At 47.2% G+C, this 15779-nt stretch overlaps 2 protein-coding genes across 2 annotated transcripts in view; one reads left to right on the forward strand and one right to left on the reverse strand.

The window, feature by feature from the left end:
* Positions 1-5442: 5442 nt before the first annotated feature.
* Positions 5443-6153, reverse strand: LOC135989807 (POLG alternative reading frame-like). The gene has a single exon (XM_065636869.1). The coding sequence runs from the start codon at positions 6151-6153 to the stop codon at positions 5443-5445; it is 711 nt and encodes a 236-aa protein (XP_065492941.1).
* Positions 6001-15779, forward strand: part of EGLN3 (egl-9 family hypoxia inducible factor 3) — a 29847-nt gene continuing 20068 nt past the window's right edge. The window contains exon 1 of the mRNA XM_065636959.1: positions 6001-6508. Coding sequence (XP_065493031.1) covers positions 6152-6508 — 357 coding nt within the window. The 5' untranslated portion in view covers positions 6001-6151. The remainder of the gene's footprint in view (positions 6509-15779) is intronic.

A 15779-nucleotide genomic window follows, 5' to 3' on the forward strand; every position in this document is an offset into this window, starting at 1 on the left:
TCACTCATATTGAAGACAATATTTTTGTAGCCATACTGATCAGAAAGATTTAAGATGAACTATAATTTTAATTTTCTTCCCTTATAAGGTCTTTTACTGTTCTCCGTTCCAGCAACTTAAACAAACAAAACCAAAACCACCAAAAAAAACCCTAGAAAAAACACCCTCCAACAACAAAGCAACCCAGACAACTCTATTATCGTATTGGCATTTCAGCATGACAGTAACTGCTGAAAGCCAAGTGTAATTTTCACTGCCAGGTAGAGATTTCCAGAAATTAAATTTGCCTGTGTTGACAATTGCACAGTAGAGGCTTTAATTATAAATTCCAGATAATAAGCTATTGCTCATACATTGACTAATAGACTGGAAAAGTAGAAAATCTGATCTCTCAAATCGTCCAACCCAAAGATCCTTTTTCTTTTCTTTTTGTTTTTTTTTGAGAAAGAAGATTTTTGTTTACATCGTATTCTTATTTATTGTTTTCCTTGGAAGCTGCGGGAGAACTAGAAGTGTGAAAACTCAACAACTGGAAACCAGCAGGGAAGGTATTTTAAACATGCTGTTTCTGCCTTTCCTCTTCTTCATCCATATTGATGTTAAATGATCACTTAATGTCTTTGAGAAACAAAAGGCATAGGAAAGATTTAAAAGCCTGGTCTTTTCAGTAAAAATCTCTTTAATGATGAAAACGTTGATTTCTGATCTGTCAAAAATTACATTTCTGAGGGCTCTCTGACTTGAAAACCTTGGCAGTGTAGCTAACTCAGCTACAGCTCCAGTCTTCTGATTGGTGGATTATCGCTTTCCTGGGCAGATTCTCTATTTTGTTACAACACATCATTTTGGGCAGACTTAATTCTCTGTCATTGAGATTGATTGTTGAATCCCAGAAACACTGAGATACATTTGGTAGCAAAGGATATGGTTTCTGGAGGGGAGTATCTATTTTAAAAGGCAATCAGTTTTAAGGTAATCAGAATGTTATTTACGGTAATTTTCTGTTTCCTTTCAAATGTACGTACTTGCCCTAGATGTAGTTCTTAAATTATCACTTAAAATCAAAAACGTAAGACAAGCCTCCCTGAAAAATGGAAATATATATATATGGTAGTCTGTACAGACTCCTAAAACTGTGTTAGCAGTTTAAAAATCACTGAAGTTTTGTTTTGCAACAATACTATACTATCAAAGTTTACTGCTTAGATACAATTTCCCTTGTTTGTGCTATTCACTTACCACATTGAACTTCTCTGTTTATATAACAAAAGTCTCAATAGTTGCCTTTTTATCTTCATAGCCGTACTGACTTCCAAGTTCTTGATATTATGACCGTCGATATCCATAAAATTAATGGCCAACTGCTGCATTGTCAGACCCTGTGTTAATTGCATTTACTTTGACAGCTCCACTTGCCGTCTGCTCTCTTGCTAACTCCCTGCAGGACAGTTTTGAACACCCCACGGCTCCTCAGACATCTGAGAGCACACCACACACATCCATTCCTCCAGCAGAGATGCACAATGACCAGTAAAAGCTGCAAGCTTAAGGTTTGGCATACTTCACGGACTGCTGGAACAAGATAGGGGCACTTAATCCCATTGGGAAGCTGGGAATTTCGCTTCCCGAAGGACCATTTTTACACCTAGAAAGCTTTAGAAAGTAAGAAAACACTCACTTGTCACTGATGCTAGCTGAGCTCCCTTAGCGCTAACGACATTTATAGCATTGTTTTTTCCCAAGGTAGGATTTGGAAGTTACTTACTGGTGCATCAGTTAGGACGTGGTGTTCACAGCCTACTACAAACAAAGCAACCTTCAGCAGATGTTAAGCTGAGGCAAAGCCTACCCTGAAGTTTTATCACATGTTAACTGACTCTGAACCCTAGTGCAGGCCAGATGACTGTCGCAGTGAAGGAAAGATGCCAGTGAAGGTCGAGCTGTCAAATCCTTCACCCCTGCCCAAAGAGGTCAGGCCTGATGGTTCCTGTCCTTCTGGTGCATCTCATGGGACCTGACCTGAGACATTTCCACTCCCCGACCTGGCAGATGATAGCTCTTTCTTTATTGTTTTGCTCAGCATTGCTCTTCTGTCACCTTTGCAAATGGGATCGGCCGTGGAGGAGTCCAAAGTGTGACAAAGCAAGTACAGAAGGGAGTGTGGGGGGAAAAGGCACTCAACGAGCTGCTAGATCAGCTCAAGCTGTGACATGTCCCTTTGCCCTCATGCCTGCTTTCAGTAAGATTTAATATTAAGGGTGCTGACAAAGGAGCTCCAGCAAATCTCGCTGTTGGAGGCAGAGGAGACACCACACCAAAGCACGGTGGCTGGCGTTGCTGCCAGCACAGCAGGCAGAGGAATGGCGCTGGTGCCAGTGCTGCAGCTGTGAAAATAAGGCTCCAATGAAGGTGGGTTTTTACGGCTCTGGGCATTGCACTTTGGAAGCTGCTGAGGCAAAAACACATGTTGCCTTCTGTCAGCCCTGGGGAAGGGAGGTTGAAACCTCCAGCAGAGGGGTGGGAAGGGCAGGTTGGGTTAGTGACCTCCTAAGCAGTCATGGCAAGATTGGCTAGCACTGGTGTGTCATCCCCTACAAACACTGCCTGCTCCTCGGCGAAAGGGGTTGGTGTAACCATTCCAACATTGGCAGAAAAAAACCTTCCTTCTGTAGGCAGGGCTTCAGTTAGTGTCTAGCTAGAATGTGAGACATCAGCTCTACAAATCACGTTGTGAGGTATTAAAAACACTACTTTTCAGTTTCTCACTGAAAGAAAGAATACTCTTCCCCTCTTCCCTTTCTCTCTCTGGGGTCTTTGCAATTCAGCTCTTGCCACTGAAGTGGTCTGGCTTTCTGAAGGGACGAATATAAAAACAAGACTCAAAGTATTTAAAACTCTCTGCCCTAGAAAAGTGTGAAGCAGTTCATCTGTAAACTCTGCTGTCAAGAAAAAAAATGCATTAGTGTGTAACAAGGTATCCAGGGTTTACTGACGCCAGTTATTCTAATTCTGTAAAACAAATCTCCTTAAAGTCGTTCTACCAGCATGATAAAGTCCTGTTTTAGTCTACTGAATACTAATAATATGTACCATGGAGGTGGATGTAGGCAACAGATACGCAGGACTGAAAAGTTTTAAAAATGAGATTCTAGAACGGAAAATAAGAAAATATAGAATTAATTTTAGAAGGAAAAATAAAAGTTTCTACAGTGTAAGGATAAACAGAGCTTTACATTGCAGAGGGATAGCTCATATATAATTGAATGATGTAGGATTTTTAATTAAACTGTGGTGACGCCTTTCATACCTGTGCTACACAGTACTGTAAACAACCTTTGTGCATGTCCAAAGGTGCAGGTGATAACGTGAGTTGCCTTACTTCACACCTTCATGCCTTTATTTGTGACCTGTGCAACACTGTGAGATTGTATAATGTACCATAGCTTTGTTTGGGGAGTTCTAGAGTGGTCACAAGAAGTGCTTGGAAAAGTTCAATGTCTTGTCCTGCTCTGGCTCTGCAATTGCTCTAGGTGGTTCTTGTGCAGGACAGTATCTGTGGAGGACTGCCTTGCCTCTTGTGTTGGCAAGTTCATGGCTTAGCTTGGGAGCTACCGCGGTCACAGCTCAGCACCTCTCCATTCAGCTTTGGTACCCATAAGGGGAATGGGAGAGCTCTTGCAGAGTGCCCATGGGCAACTTGTCAAAGTGGCAGTATTATACTTGGTAAAAAGGCCAGATGTTCAGTCTACAAATACTTGATTCTGGCACCAGACAGTGCACACACATGTATGTATAAACAAGAATATCTCCCAAAAAATCAAATAAATTTGGCACATCACGGCTTTTACATGACAGAAGTCTGTGAACAGTACAACAACGCAGCAATGACATTTCCTAATGTAGCCAAATTTCATAACATTGACATTTTGCTGTCGAATTAATCTCGCATCCCTTGCTGATTATTGTAGCTGCTCTTAGTTTACCATGCTTGACTGACTTTTCAGATAAGCACTAAGGGATTAATAAGATTCAGAGTTGTATCATTAATTGTAACCTCACTTTAATGTGAAGTGCGTACCTAAATCAAATAAAGTCCTTTGACAATCCATATCTCGGTGCATATGAATTTATCTGATGTGAAAGTACCGCTTGGCTCTCGACAGAGCTGTCAGGGAGGAGACCCGTGCTTAGTGTCATGCACTGGGGGGTAGATACTGCTGGATTCAAGGAGAACAAACGTGGGATACGTGACCCGCTCCTGCATGTGTCAGGGCCTGGAGTCTGCAGCTCAAGCAGCATCAGCAGCACGGACCGCTCGTAATCCTGGCAGGATTCGCGACTTGAAGGGAAAGAAAATAACCAGCGCGGATTTTGCCATATTTGGGGGTGAAATGTACCGGGTTCCAGCCGAAACGTATGTAACCCCCGTGCCGTGACCTGCCGCAGCGCGGGACCCGCCGCACGGCCGGGCCGGGCTCCGCGGCTGCTGGCGTGGGGCTCCGCCGCTGCTGGCGTGGGGCTCCGCGGCTGCTGGCGTGGGGCTCCGCCGGTGCGGGAGGGCGTCCCGCGGGGCCCGTCCCCCGCGGACAGGCAGCCCCAGGCACCCGCCTCCTGACGGGATGCCGGGCGGCGGCGAGGGAGGTGACACGTACTGCGGGGCTGCGCGGGACGCGGTGGCACGGCGCGCGTGGGACGGGACAGGTGGTCGCCGTGCGGGAGGGACGCCCTCGTCAACACGGGCGGCTGCGGGGTGGCAAAATTAGAGGGGAAGGTGATGTCGGTAACTTCAGTGACACCGGGTTAGGCACGGACGCCTTGTCCCGCAAGGTTTCCAGCCCGGCGCGGCCGCAGGCGGCGTCTCTCCGTAACGTGTCTTTGCTTTAGTCTTGGTTTCTGTGGAGACTTCGTTAGTTTGTTTGTTTGTTTAGCAAATCCTGGGCACGTTGCGTGTTGTGCGCGGAGCGGGAGTAGTTATTTACTTTTTGCTTTTCATGAGGCATTCGCTTGTCATGAGGCATTGAATGCAGACTGTTCAGTCGGGGACAGACTGAAGAGCGGCAGCGGGATAGTGTTTCGTGGCCGGCCGGTGCAGGGTCAGCGTTACGGAAAATGGTGGCGCCGGGGAAAGGCGCGTTTTCGTTTGGAAGAGAGGAACAAAGTTTGTCACGGTTTGACTCGAGCTGTCTCGGCGTGACACGAAGCCGCCGACAGCCCGGGAGGTGTTTCCTGCCAGCAGAGCCAAGCAACCTGGCGGGCCCTTTGGGCTAAATAATTCAGGGAAACACTGTTTTATTATATAAACCATTTCTAAAGAGTGCATTCCTCGCACAGAAAAGCTGTACCTGCCGCCTAATGAAATACCGTCGCCTGGTGCTGAAACTGCCACAGCGGGAGGCGAATGTACGAGGCGGCAGGGGAACTCCGGGGAGGCGTTTGCAAACTTCACTTGGACCAGTCCAAGAGCCCCGGGCCGGCGGAGCAGGGCGAGGCGGGGTGCCGGTACCCCCGGGCCGGCGGGGCAGGGGGGCCGCGGCGCCGCGACATGCGAGGGGAGAATTCCTCAATGGCGCTGGCCACGCCCACTCCCCGAGCGGTGGGACTTGCGGGCGTGCAGGCCACACCCCCTGCGCGCACGTGTAGCAGCCCCCGCCGCTTGTTCCCCGAGGGCTGGCCACGCCCCGCTGCAGTGGATTGGCCGCTTGTGCTGTCGCGGGCGGGGAGTGGGCGGAGCGAGCGGCGCCGCGCCGTGCCGGGCGGGCTCCACCCACGTGCGGCGGCGCCGCGCGAGCGGGCGGCGGGGCGAGCACACATCCCGCACGTAGCCGGCGTATTAATCAGCGCGGGGCCATCTGCTGCCGCGGCCACGGAGCGGGCGGGGGCTGCCGGGCGCGGTTCGCTCACTGCCCGGGGTGTCCCGCACGCTGCTTGGGTGGCGGCGGCGGCGGCAGCAGCAGCAGCAGCGCGGGGCTCCGGCAGCACCGCCGCCCTGGGCCGCGGAGCGCAGCGCAGCCCGCCGCGGCGAAAGTTTTGCCTCGCCTCGCCTGGCCCCGCGCCGCGGCGGAGCCCCTGCCCGGCTCGGCCTGGAGCCGGCGGGCATCTCACCCCGACGCGGGCGCCGGCAGGGCAGCGGAGCGCCCGTCCCCGCCGCGCCATGCCGCTGGGGCACATCATGAGGCTCGACCTGGAGAGGATCGCCTTGGAGTACGTCGTGCCCTGCTTGCACGACATCGGCTTCTGCTACCTGGACAACTTCCTGGGGGAGGTGGTGGGGGACTGCGTGCTGGAGCGGGTGAAGCGGATGCACCGCGACGGGGAGCTGACCGACGGGCAGCTGGCGGGACCCAGCCGCGGCGTCGCCAAGCGGCACCTCCGCGGCGACCAGATCAAGTGGATCGGGGGCACGGAGGAGGGCTGCGAGGCCATCAACTTCCTCCTCACGCTGATAGACCGGCTGGTGATGTACTGCGGGAGCCGGCTCGGCAAGTACTACGTGAAGGAGCGATCCAAGGTAAGGGGGCTGCGGGGCACCGGCTCCCGGCCGGACCGACCCGCCTCGCAGCTGCCGGTGGGACCTGGCGGAAAGTTTCCACTGGCGCCTGCTCGTGTCGCGTCTTCGCAGCCCGCGGGTGTCAGTGGCTCGGGCGGCCCCGCCGGGCTGTGCCCGCAGCACCGCTCCGCCGTGCGCTGCCCAGGGGCCGCTCGCCAGCCCTTGCCGGCTCCGGGTGCGGAGGTCTTGCAAAACACGCGGCAGCGGGGCTGCCCGCTTCTCTCTCGCCCCGCCGGTGCCGGCAGCGCTCCGGGGCTCGGTGCCTCGGGCTGGGTCTTCGCCGGGCTCCTCGGTCGCCGGACCCTGGCAAGGCCCTTGCCTGTAGCCCCGTGTGCCACCGGGGATCACTTCGCAGCGGTCCCGGGGGCTGCAGGCGGCACCTCACTTCACGGCGGCGGGTCCGGAGCCCGGCTGCGCCCTGCGGCTGGCTGCCGCTCCCCCAGCTGCGGGGAGCGGGGCCCGCCAACGCCGGGCGTGCCCCGCCAAGAAAGTCTAACCGTGACCGTGACTTTCCTTTGGAGGATCGTTTCAAGTGGAGGGAAAAGCTCCCTTCCCCTCACTGCGCGCACACTCGGCTCGGATCCGATTATTTGATTGTTTGCGCCCATGTGATAGTGTTGTTCGAGGTAGTTTCGATGGTCCAACTCATGTCAGCGTCCCACAGCTGAAGAGGTTATGGTGACTGCATTGCATATGTGGCACAAAGTAAGGGATGCTCAGTTTGAACACAGAGAACTTTGATTTTTTTAAGAGTTGTTTTTTTCTAGGCTTTCTTGCTCAGAAATGGAGAAATCGTTCGTGTTGTAGGACGCTTGTAGGTTTCTTTCCCAATAAAGTTTATTTGCACTTGAGATGTCATTACTTCAGTTTGAGATAACTTGGCTTTTCTTTCCTTGTCTGTTTTGCTTGGAACTAGTTTGCTTCGTTGTCCTGAATGATGAAAAAGTCCCTATTTCTTTATTTCTGACTTGAATTCTGTAATATATAGCACATTTTCAAAACATACACTTCTTTTAGAGATATGCCAGAAACAGAAATGATGAAACTTTAAAAAAATTTTTAAAAGTGAGAAGTTAGGCATTTCTTTTGGTCCTAACTTGCACTGAACTAAGGGGATGTGAGTGGTACTGAGATTTTTTTTTTTCCACAGAAAATGAAGAAAACAGTATGGTGATGTTTGCCAGTTGGTTGGAAATACTTTAAAACCTGTGCATGGACCCCCCTGCACACTTCAACACAGTGCTAGAAATAATAAAAGGTTGAAACATTACTCCTGTGCTTAGCTTCACTGAGCTACTGATCCTCAGTTCAGTTAAAGCTTGGGTAGATTTGGTTTAAAATGTGAGTAGACTGGATTTCACTTATTCTTGGTGGGAGCCTGGTGTTAGGAGGTATATATAAATAACCATTCTGCTTTGGTATGCCTTTAAGGTCATCCTAGTTCTTTCTCTGGGTGACTTCTGTTTGCCTGATTACTACTGAAAGCGTATTGCTGGCCACCTGGAGGGAAAAAAACCACGGGGTCTTACATTAAAGTTGGACTGCAGTGAGGTTGTTAGGCATTTTTATAAGGTATTTGTAGAAAGAGTCAACTGGATGCCTGAAGGCTGTTGGCATTGGTTGGGGAGAAGAGTCTTTTGGGGAGTGACCTTGGGTTTTAGAGATGATTTTAAAATGGAGTTGTGGTGTTCTTGTAGCCATTGTTGTACAGACAGGACAGAACTTGTTTTATAAATAGATACCAATCTGCTCGCTATAAAGAGCGACTTTTGTCCCTTGTGCTTTTGTGTGGAAGGTGTCAGACTCCAAACAATGCAAGGGTCCAGGACTGAAAGGGACTCAACATTGTTTGTAAAACTAAATGTGGAGCAATTTCCATCAGAAATTAATAGCAACCAATCCCTTATTATAATAATAAGTACCATGGATATGTGAGGCCCTGGAATAGCAGCTGCCATCTGTAACTGAGATGTGGGATGCCTTCAGCAGGAAGATTATTTCTGTGACTAACCAACTGACTGCTACAGTGCGTGCAGGTTCCCACGTCTCCTATAGACGTTTCCTTTCCACTATTAAACCTGCCTATTTTGCTTATTTTCTGAAGTCTTGTGAATGCATACACAATCTCAGATTTAAATTCAGTGTATTTTTATTTTGTCTGCTAGATTACACACATAAATGGATGCCCAGAAAACTTCCATGGCTTAACATATGGAGCAATGTGGGGTGTTTCTGAGCAGCTGGATTAGAACTTCTTAGCTGGACATGTATTGTTATAATTTATTGTTTTGGGATATAGGTATTATATGGGGTGAAGAGTCCAGAGCAATTTGTTTAAGGTGTAAGCCTTTGGCTACGTGGTAACTCCACTTGTCATGGAAATGAATTGCATGTAATATCAGCCTCATCATTCCCTAGATGTTTATGCTTTTAAAACAATAGGGTGACTTTAATCTTCAGCCCAAGTGTTGGAAGAGGGGGAGAGGTTTGCTTAGTAAATGAACGTCTGTCAGCTTACTGTCTGCTTAGTGTGATGTACTTCATGGTTGTTTTTGTAGCTACACAAACATAAGAAAAGGATGATTTTTGTCCAATAAAGGAAGCTTTCCTTATAGCTACATGAGAGAATGAGTGAAATTAGGATTTTGCCATTTCCAAATGAATTTCAACAGCAGTATAAGAAGCTTAAGATTGCATCAAAGGGAGTGGACAGAAGTAAAATTTTACAAGGGTATGGGATACCCTTAAGAGCTATTGGTTGACATTTGGGGGCTGATAATGAAATGTAACCTTTCATCTTTGCAGACCAGTGATCCAAATCTATCTTTGGAATAACTTGTATTTAAAAATAATAGCTGACATGGTTAAATTATCAAAATAACCAGGTAACATTCTTCTGAAGGACTCTTCCGTTGACAGACCCAATGCACTGCTTGTTGGCTTCTGCATTCTCCTCAACAAGAGTTTCCACTTTCTAGTAAAATGTTGTGATTCCCCTTTTGTAGTAGGTAAATGGCTAAGAATCTCAGCAATGCATCGTTGACCCAGGTTGAGTCCTCTCCTTCGTGTGAGAAGATTTATGTCCCTGTGCAGAGGGATACTCTGGCCTGAGGACAGAGGTCAGTCTGGTTTTGAGAACCTGTCTTCATTCTTCTGGAGCTCTGATGCTTGGCGGAGAAAAGCTAGTGAGTGGTTTGGGCTGGGAAGAGAGGCCACAGCTTGGTCTCCACAGTCGGTCAGGTCAGGTGGTGTTCCGTGGACTGGGGCTGAAAGGGTGATGTGCTGCAGCTTCCGACTCCTTCAGTCCCAAAGTCCCTTCCTCAGGTTAACTGAGGTTTGTGGGGGCTTGAGGGGATGGTGAAGATGATGCTGTCTGTAAAAGGCTTGGACCCACTGGCAAATTAATATTGCTTAGGTGCAGATGTGGCACAGGGGCCTGGCATATATTGTAAAATTTTCCAGGGGTGCAATTATGATACAAAGTTTTGTAGGCAGTGAAATGTCTGTCCTGTAGAAAAACAATCCCTGTATTATGAATTAGTAAAGCAACAACATTAAAAAAACCTTCCCAAAACAAAGGCAGAAAAATACTTAAGAAGCCATTTGAGAAATTTCTTTGTCAAGACATAAAGGATTTTTTTTTTTAAGGTAGAAGCTGCAGATGTGCCAGATGCTGTGCAGTTTGGGATATCCATGCCTTTGGCAGCCTCAAATGCTGCAGAGGCTGGGGGAACCCTGGGCTCTGGAAGCCCCTCCTGCGGGGAGGCAGGGGGTGAAGTCTGGCAAGAATGAGGTCATCTGGCCGGCATGCAGAGATGTGAAACCTGCGGTCGTGCCGGGATGCCTGGGTAGCTCATCTGCTGCCGAGGGGCCGTGGCTATTCCCCCTTTCCTGTTTTGCCTTCTCTGGAGAAGAGCAGCTCTCCCTGTGGTCTGGCAGGGTCCCAGAGTGATGCCGTCACCACCTGCTGCCCTGGGCCACCTTGGCTGTGTCAGCACGTGATGTGCTGCCAGCAGCTGCGTTGGTCCTCATGGGTGAGGGGTGGAAGGTACGTTCAGCTGGCATGGGTGCACTCTGTGTGGACTCTGCACCCCGGTCCTGACAGCAGCGTGTCCTGCTGTGAGTCACTGGTACCTTCGAGCTTGTCTTGAGCTTGCTGGACACCAGTGAGCCCTGCTGCTTAGAAAATAAGAAGTCATAATCCTAAGAGCTGACCTGTGTTTTTAGCTCAGAACACAACTGCTTGCATTTAGTGTCAAGTGTTTGGCCTTAAGTTAAAAAAACCAGTGTTTTCAATATGATATTAGTTAGTTTATAAGTCCTTGTGGAATGTAAACTGTCTTGGAAAACTTACTTCAAAATCTCTGTGGTGACCTTCCACTTTTTTAATGGTGTGTTTTCTGCATCCTTTGCTTGTAGGCACAACACCTGCCTGCTCACCCCACCATGGTGAGCCCTCTGAGTGTTGCAGGAGAAGCTCTTTGGTGGCACTTCATGGTGGGTGTTTGCTGAAAACCAGGGCAGGTCGTTCTGCCTGCCACACGATGGGGTGTTCTTTTGTAGGTTTTGAAACATGGTCTGTCTAGCAGGTTGTTACCAAGATTTCTGTTCCTGAGGATTGAAGGAATGCATGAAATTTCACAAGCTTGTCTTGAATGGTTTTACCAAGTCCATCCTAGCTCAGATAAGGAGGTGAGATATTTTTGCGTTTTTTGCATTTGTATATGAAGAAAAGTTCTGTTCTATAGCATTCTTTTTGTTTGCAATTAAAACACGTGCCATGCCACATTTTCTGATTTGAGGTGTAGATGTAAGGAACAGGATAACAGAAAACTGGCTATAGAGCTGAAGAGCAATACTGCCTATAGAAATATACTGGTTTATTATATGTTACCAAGGATTTTTTATACTTATGTAGCAGCATGGCTTGCAATTCGTTTACAGTGGGAGGTCTGATGAATATCACCATCCAGAAGAAATATGCATAATTTCTCGTTCTTCTAATCAAATGCACATGTTCTGATATAATGGGTAAGTTCAAATCTGTTCTTCTGGCTGGCTGCCGGCAGAGTCCAGAACCACTGGAACTGTAAATACAACAGGCAAGTTGTTTTATGATATCAGGCTGAGGAATTCAGCATTGGCACAGATCCTAGAGTGGTTGCTTTGGCTTCTTGTCAAAGATGATGTTTGTATCAGTGTTTGTTAAGCAAGATTAGTTAGCCTGGTTAATTATACACAGGAATATATAATTTTTACTTGACAATCAGGGCGTTAAATGAGTATAAACCTTGGCATATTAGCTCTTGTTTTAGTTCTCCATCAAATTATTCTCAATGACTTTTTGAAACTTTCAAATATACTTCTCGGAAAGAGGCACTCAGAAATCTTTCAGATTGCTTCTTCACTCAGCAGGGACAGGGTATTGGAGAAATGGGGTCAATATCTTACAGACAGCAATGTACACATCTGTTAGTGAGTTCAGAAGCGTGGGTAGCCTCTATGGAATGGTGTTTGAGCTCATACTTGGGTGTTGAAGTTACAAGCAGCTTGCATTCAGTAGCTGCTATGTATCATCACCCTTAAGAACTTGACTGTAGTATATGGGTAGACTTATTCCATGGTAGGCAGTGGGAAAAATGTGCTATATTCAATGTGTGTTACACCAGAGCCTTTGGCAGCCAGGTGGCTGCTGTTGGTCCTCCTTTCCCTCTCTTCTGGGAGAAGTCTGCAACAATACGGTGATCTTTCTTATGCTGTGTTAGGAGCCTCTCCGTGTGCTTCACAGTTGTAGTCACAGAGGAGGGTAGCAGGTGGCTCATCCTGTAAGAGAAGGGAAATAAGTCTGAGTTCTTGGGTGATATAAAGAGCAGAGTGGTCTGTTTATCCTGAGTTTGTGCATGTGTTTGTGGCATTAGGGCAGGTTACTTGACTTTTTTTACACTGTCTGTGGTCTTGTAGCCAGGTAGAGCTTAATGAGTCTTATTGGACTCTGGAGTTACAAGATGATGGCAAAACAGTGACATTTCCCACAGTCTGTCCCATGCTGATACTGCATTTTCCTCAGTACCTGCTTATCCACTGCCATGACTGCACTGGTACCAGGCCTTGCCAGCACCACTACGTCAGCTCTGAAAACCAGAGGCGCGCAGTGGTAGCCCAGCTGGTGTGCCTGCCTACCTCCCTGTCACCTGCAAGCCCTAAGTAAATATGTACCTCTCAGTTTGTTTTTGTATAAGGGCTCGTTGCTCATTAAATGTCAGTGTAAACCTTCCCCAGCTGTGTGGGGAGGGACACTGTAATACAGGTGGCATTTATACCTCTGGGGACGGGTGGTGTTTGTCCTTTGGACTGGTAGGGGTGCGTACAGCATCACATGGCCCAATATCCTTGGGAGAGCCAGTGGGGAAACGGCAAGATTCAGGGTTCAGTGCTTCCTCCCGCTGAGCTTGCATTTTGGGAGGGAGGAGAGCTGGTCCTTGCTGTTAATATTTGTTACACAGCCTTTTCCCAAGGTAATTATTAATGAATAATTCAGTTCATTACAGCTCACTGCTAATAACAGTATATGTTTAAATGGAGATGCACTGATGCTCATAACACTGATGCAGGACAGCATGTATACAGTAAAAGTGAACTTCTTTCTTTGCATTAAGGATTCCAGCTGCCTGTGTTAATCCTGGTGTCTTTATTTGATTTCAGAATAAACTCTTCTTTCTTTGACTTCCAAATTTATCTGGACAGTGGCTCAATGTAATACAGCCTCACCCTCTATGTTGCCTCCTGAGCAATTTGCTTGATTTAGTACTTGGAAGCTTCTCTCTCCTCTTTCTCCTGCGCTGCACAGATTTCCTCCCCCTGCCCCAGACCTCCCGCCTCCTGGGGCTGGTTGGGATATTCAACAGCGTCTGTACTCCCTCAGCAATTCTTTTCCATATGTGGAGGGGGTTGGATAGAGGGAGAAGATAAGATCACAGTGACCCAAACATGAGTACATTTTAAACCAGAGGAAATCTTTGTGTTTGCTGGACAGACCTGACACGCTTGCAAGAGATGAATATTTTTATCAAATGTTTCAAGATTACTCTTACAAAGTCAAAATACTGCTTTTTGTTTGTTTGGGGTGTGTGTAGGTATTAACTTTTTAAAAAGTTTTCCCTTGCTTCTGTTTCAAGTGTATTGCCTTCTCCTGTTGTGTAATAGGTCAGGGGCAAGTGGTCCTTTGGCACCAGCAGGCCACATAATGCTCATCCATCTTTCAGTGGATGGCTTGTGAGAATGAGAGGGTCAGGAAGGGAAGCCTGTGAGTAAGTGTTGCTGGTTTTAGATTTATGGAGAAGGAGGATGTGTGCATACCAACTCAAGGGAATTTGAAGCCTGAGGTTGGATTTATCATGACTGTAATCCTTCTGTCACAAAGCCGAAGACTGAAACAATGTTGTTAGAAAGCTGCCAGCAACACAAGATTCCCTAAGCTTCTGGGAAAAGGTTTTATTGGATTAGTAGAAGAGCTCTCAGGTAGAGGTGTTTTGGGAACTGCTGCTGGTACCTGTGCCTTGGGCAGCTGCTGGCCCCTGTGGTGGGCTCCTGGATGAGTAACTGATGCATTGGCACAGAATGCGGCTTGACAAAACATTTTGATTCATGACAATTTGTTTTAGACCTTTTATTGCTTTGAAAAAAAAAAAGAGGACAGGGAGTTGGTTAGAAAAGCAGGACGGTCTCTCTAGCTGTTTAGGCAGTGAGGTGGAGGAACAAAACAGATGAAGGGGGCTCATGCCAAGTGGACTATCTCCTACTGTGTAAACTATTCACAGGCATGTCATCCCATCAGCACACCACTCCTGACCATTCCTGTGAGTGATTTGGAGAGAGCTGTAAGCCCCATTTCCCCTCCATCACTCACTCAACATATGCATCTACTATCTCTCAGTGACAGAAAGGAGCTTTTCCCTATGGTCATTTTTCTCTTGTCACTGTGTTTTGATAAGATTAGTAGACAAAGAAACTTAGTGCCACCATGCAAAGCACTTCATAGAAAGCCATTGATTAAGCAAGCCATTTGTTGCTCTGATTTTTCACAAATAAATTAATGCAAGACATTTTGCTGACCATAAAGGTTCCATGGAGGCTTACTAAATGTTCATGCTACCAGCCTAAATGTTCATGCTACCAGCCACGCAGTTTAAAATGAATGGTATAAATGGCAGGAGTACAGCATAGCACTGCCTGGAAATGGTGCGTTCAAAGCTTTGTCAGCTGGAAATGGCAGAGTTGGCATGGCTTTTGCCAGACGCCAGAGAATTGCATCCTACTTTGTAGCAAAAAAAGTTAACCAACCATTTTGAGTGTGGTACGGATCTAGTTTTTATGAATCCTTTGGTCACAACACTCTTTTCTGTGCTTTCTTTTTGGATTTGAAAATACAAACAAGAAATACATTTGCATTTTTCTTGTCTGTAAGTCATAATAATAATAATTAATCATTGCTTAAGTTTTCTTGCACTATGATTTTTTTTTTAATAGAAATTGATAAGGCAAATGTTTTTAAAGTTTTGGACCCAGTTCAGCAATTCACTTAAGTACTTCGGCTCTTTCAAATCAATGGGACTGAAGCACATCCTTTCTTGCTTGGCTTAGACTATGCTAAAATATGTTTAGAAAACATCAGGAAAAGTTGCAGTGATTTCTTGTGCTGTCCCCAGTCTTTGTCTACATTTTGTCATAGATTTGAAATATGGGCCATCTTTTGTGTGGTGTCTTGGGAGGGAGCAAGGAGCCTTACTTGATGGAAGTTACAGATAGCGATTATGATTTTTATCTGACCTTTGTGATTGACTGTCTTGCAGCAAGCCTGTCTTATACCATTAACAGCAGTTGTTCCAGTAATGCATGGAGGGGGGTAGGTGCTGGTCAGTGCAGGCTGGGGAACACCACCCTGAAGGGGAATAGCCTGGGGTGCCAGGCTCTGTTGGATAGCAGGTTCCAAGGTGGTGGATCCTGGAATGGAGCCTCCTGACTGCCCCGAGGCTCCAGGGAGTAAGTCTCTTGTACACAGCTCCTCGCAGACTCAGAGAAATTTAGAAGAGGAGCTATTTAAAAAAAAAAAAAAAAAAAAAAAAAAAAGATGGGGAGGGGGCAGATATCAATTAGTCTTCAGCTTGCCTGTTCCTAGTTTGTTAATAGTCCTTGAGTGTTGTACTTGCTGCTGAAGACTGTATGCGTAACTGCA

The sequence above is a fragment of the Caloenas nicobarica genome, chromosome 5, assembly GCF_036013445.1.
Source record: "Caloenas nicobarica isolate bCalNic1 chromosome 5, bCalNic1.hap1, whole genome shotgun sequence".
NCBI classification, from domain to species: domain Eukaryota; kingdom Metazoa; phylum Chordata; class Aves; order Columbiformes; family Columbidae; genus Caloenas; species Caloenas nicobarica.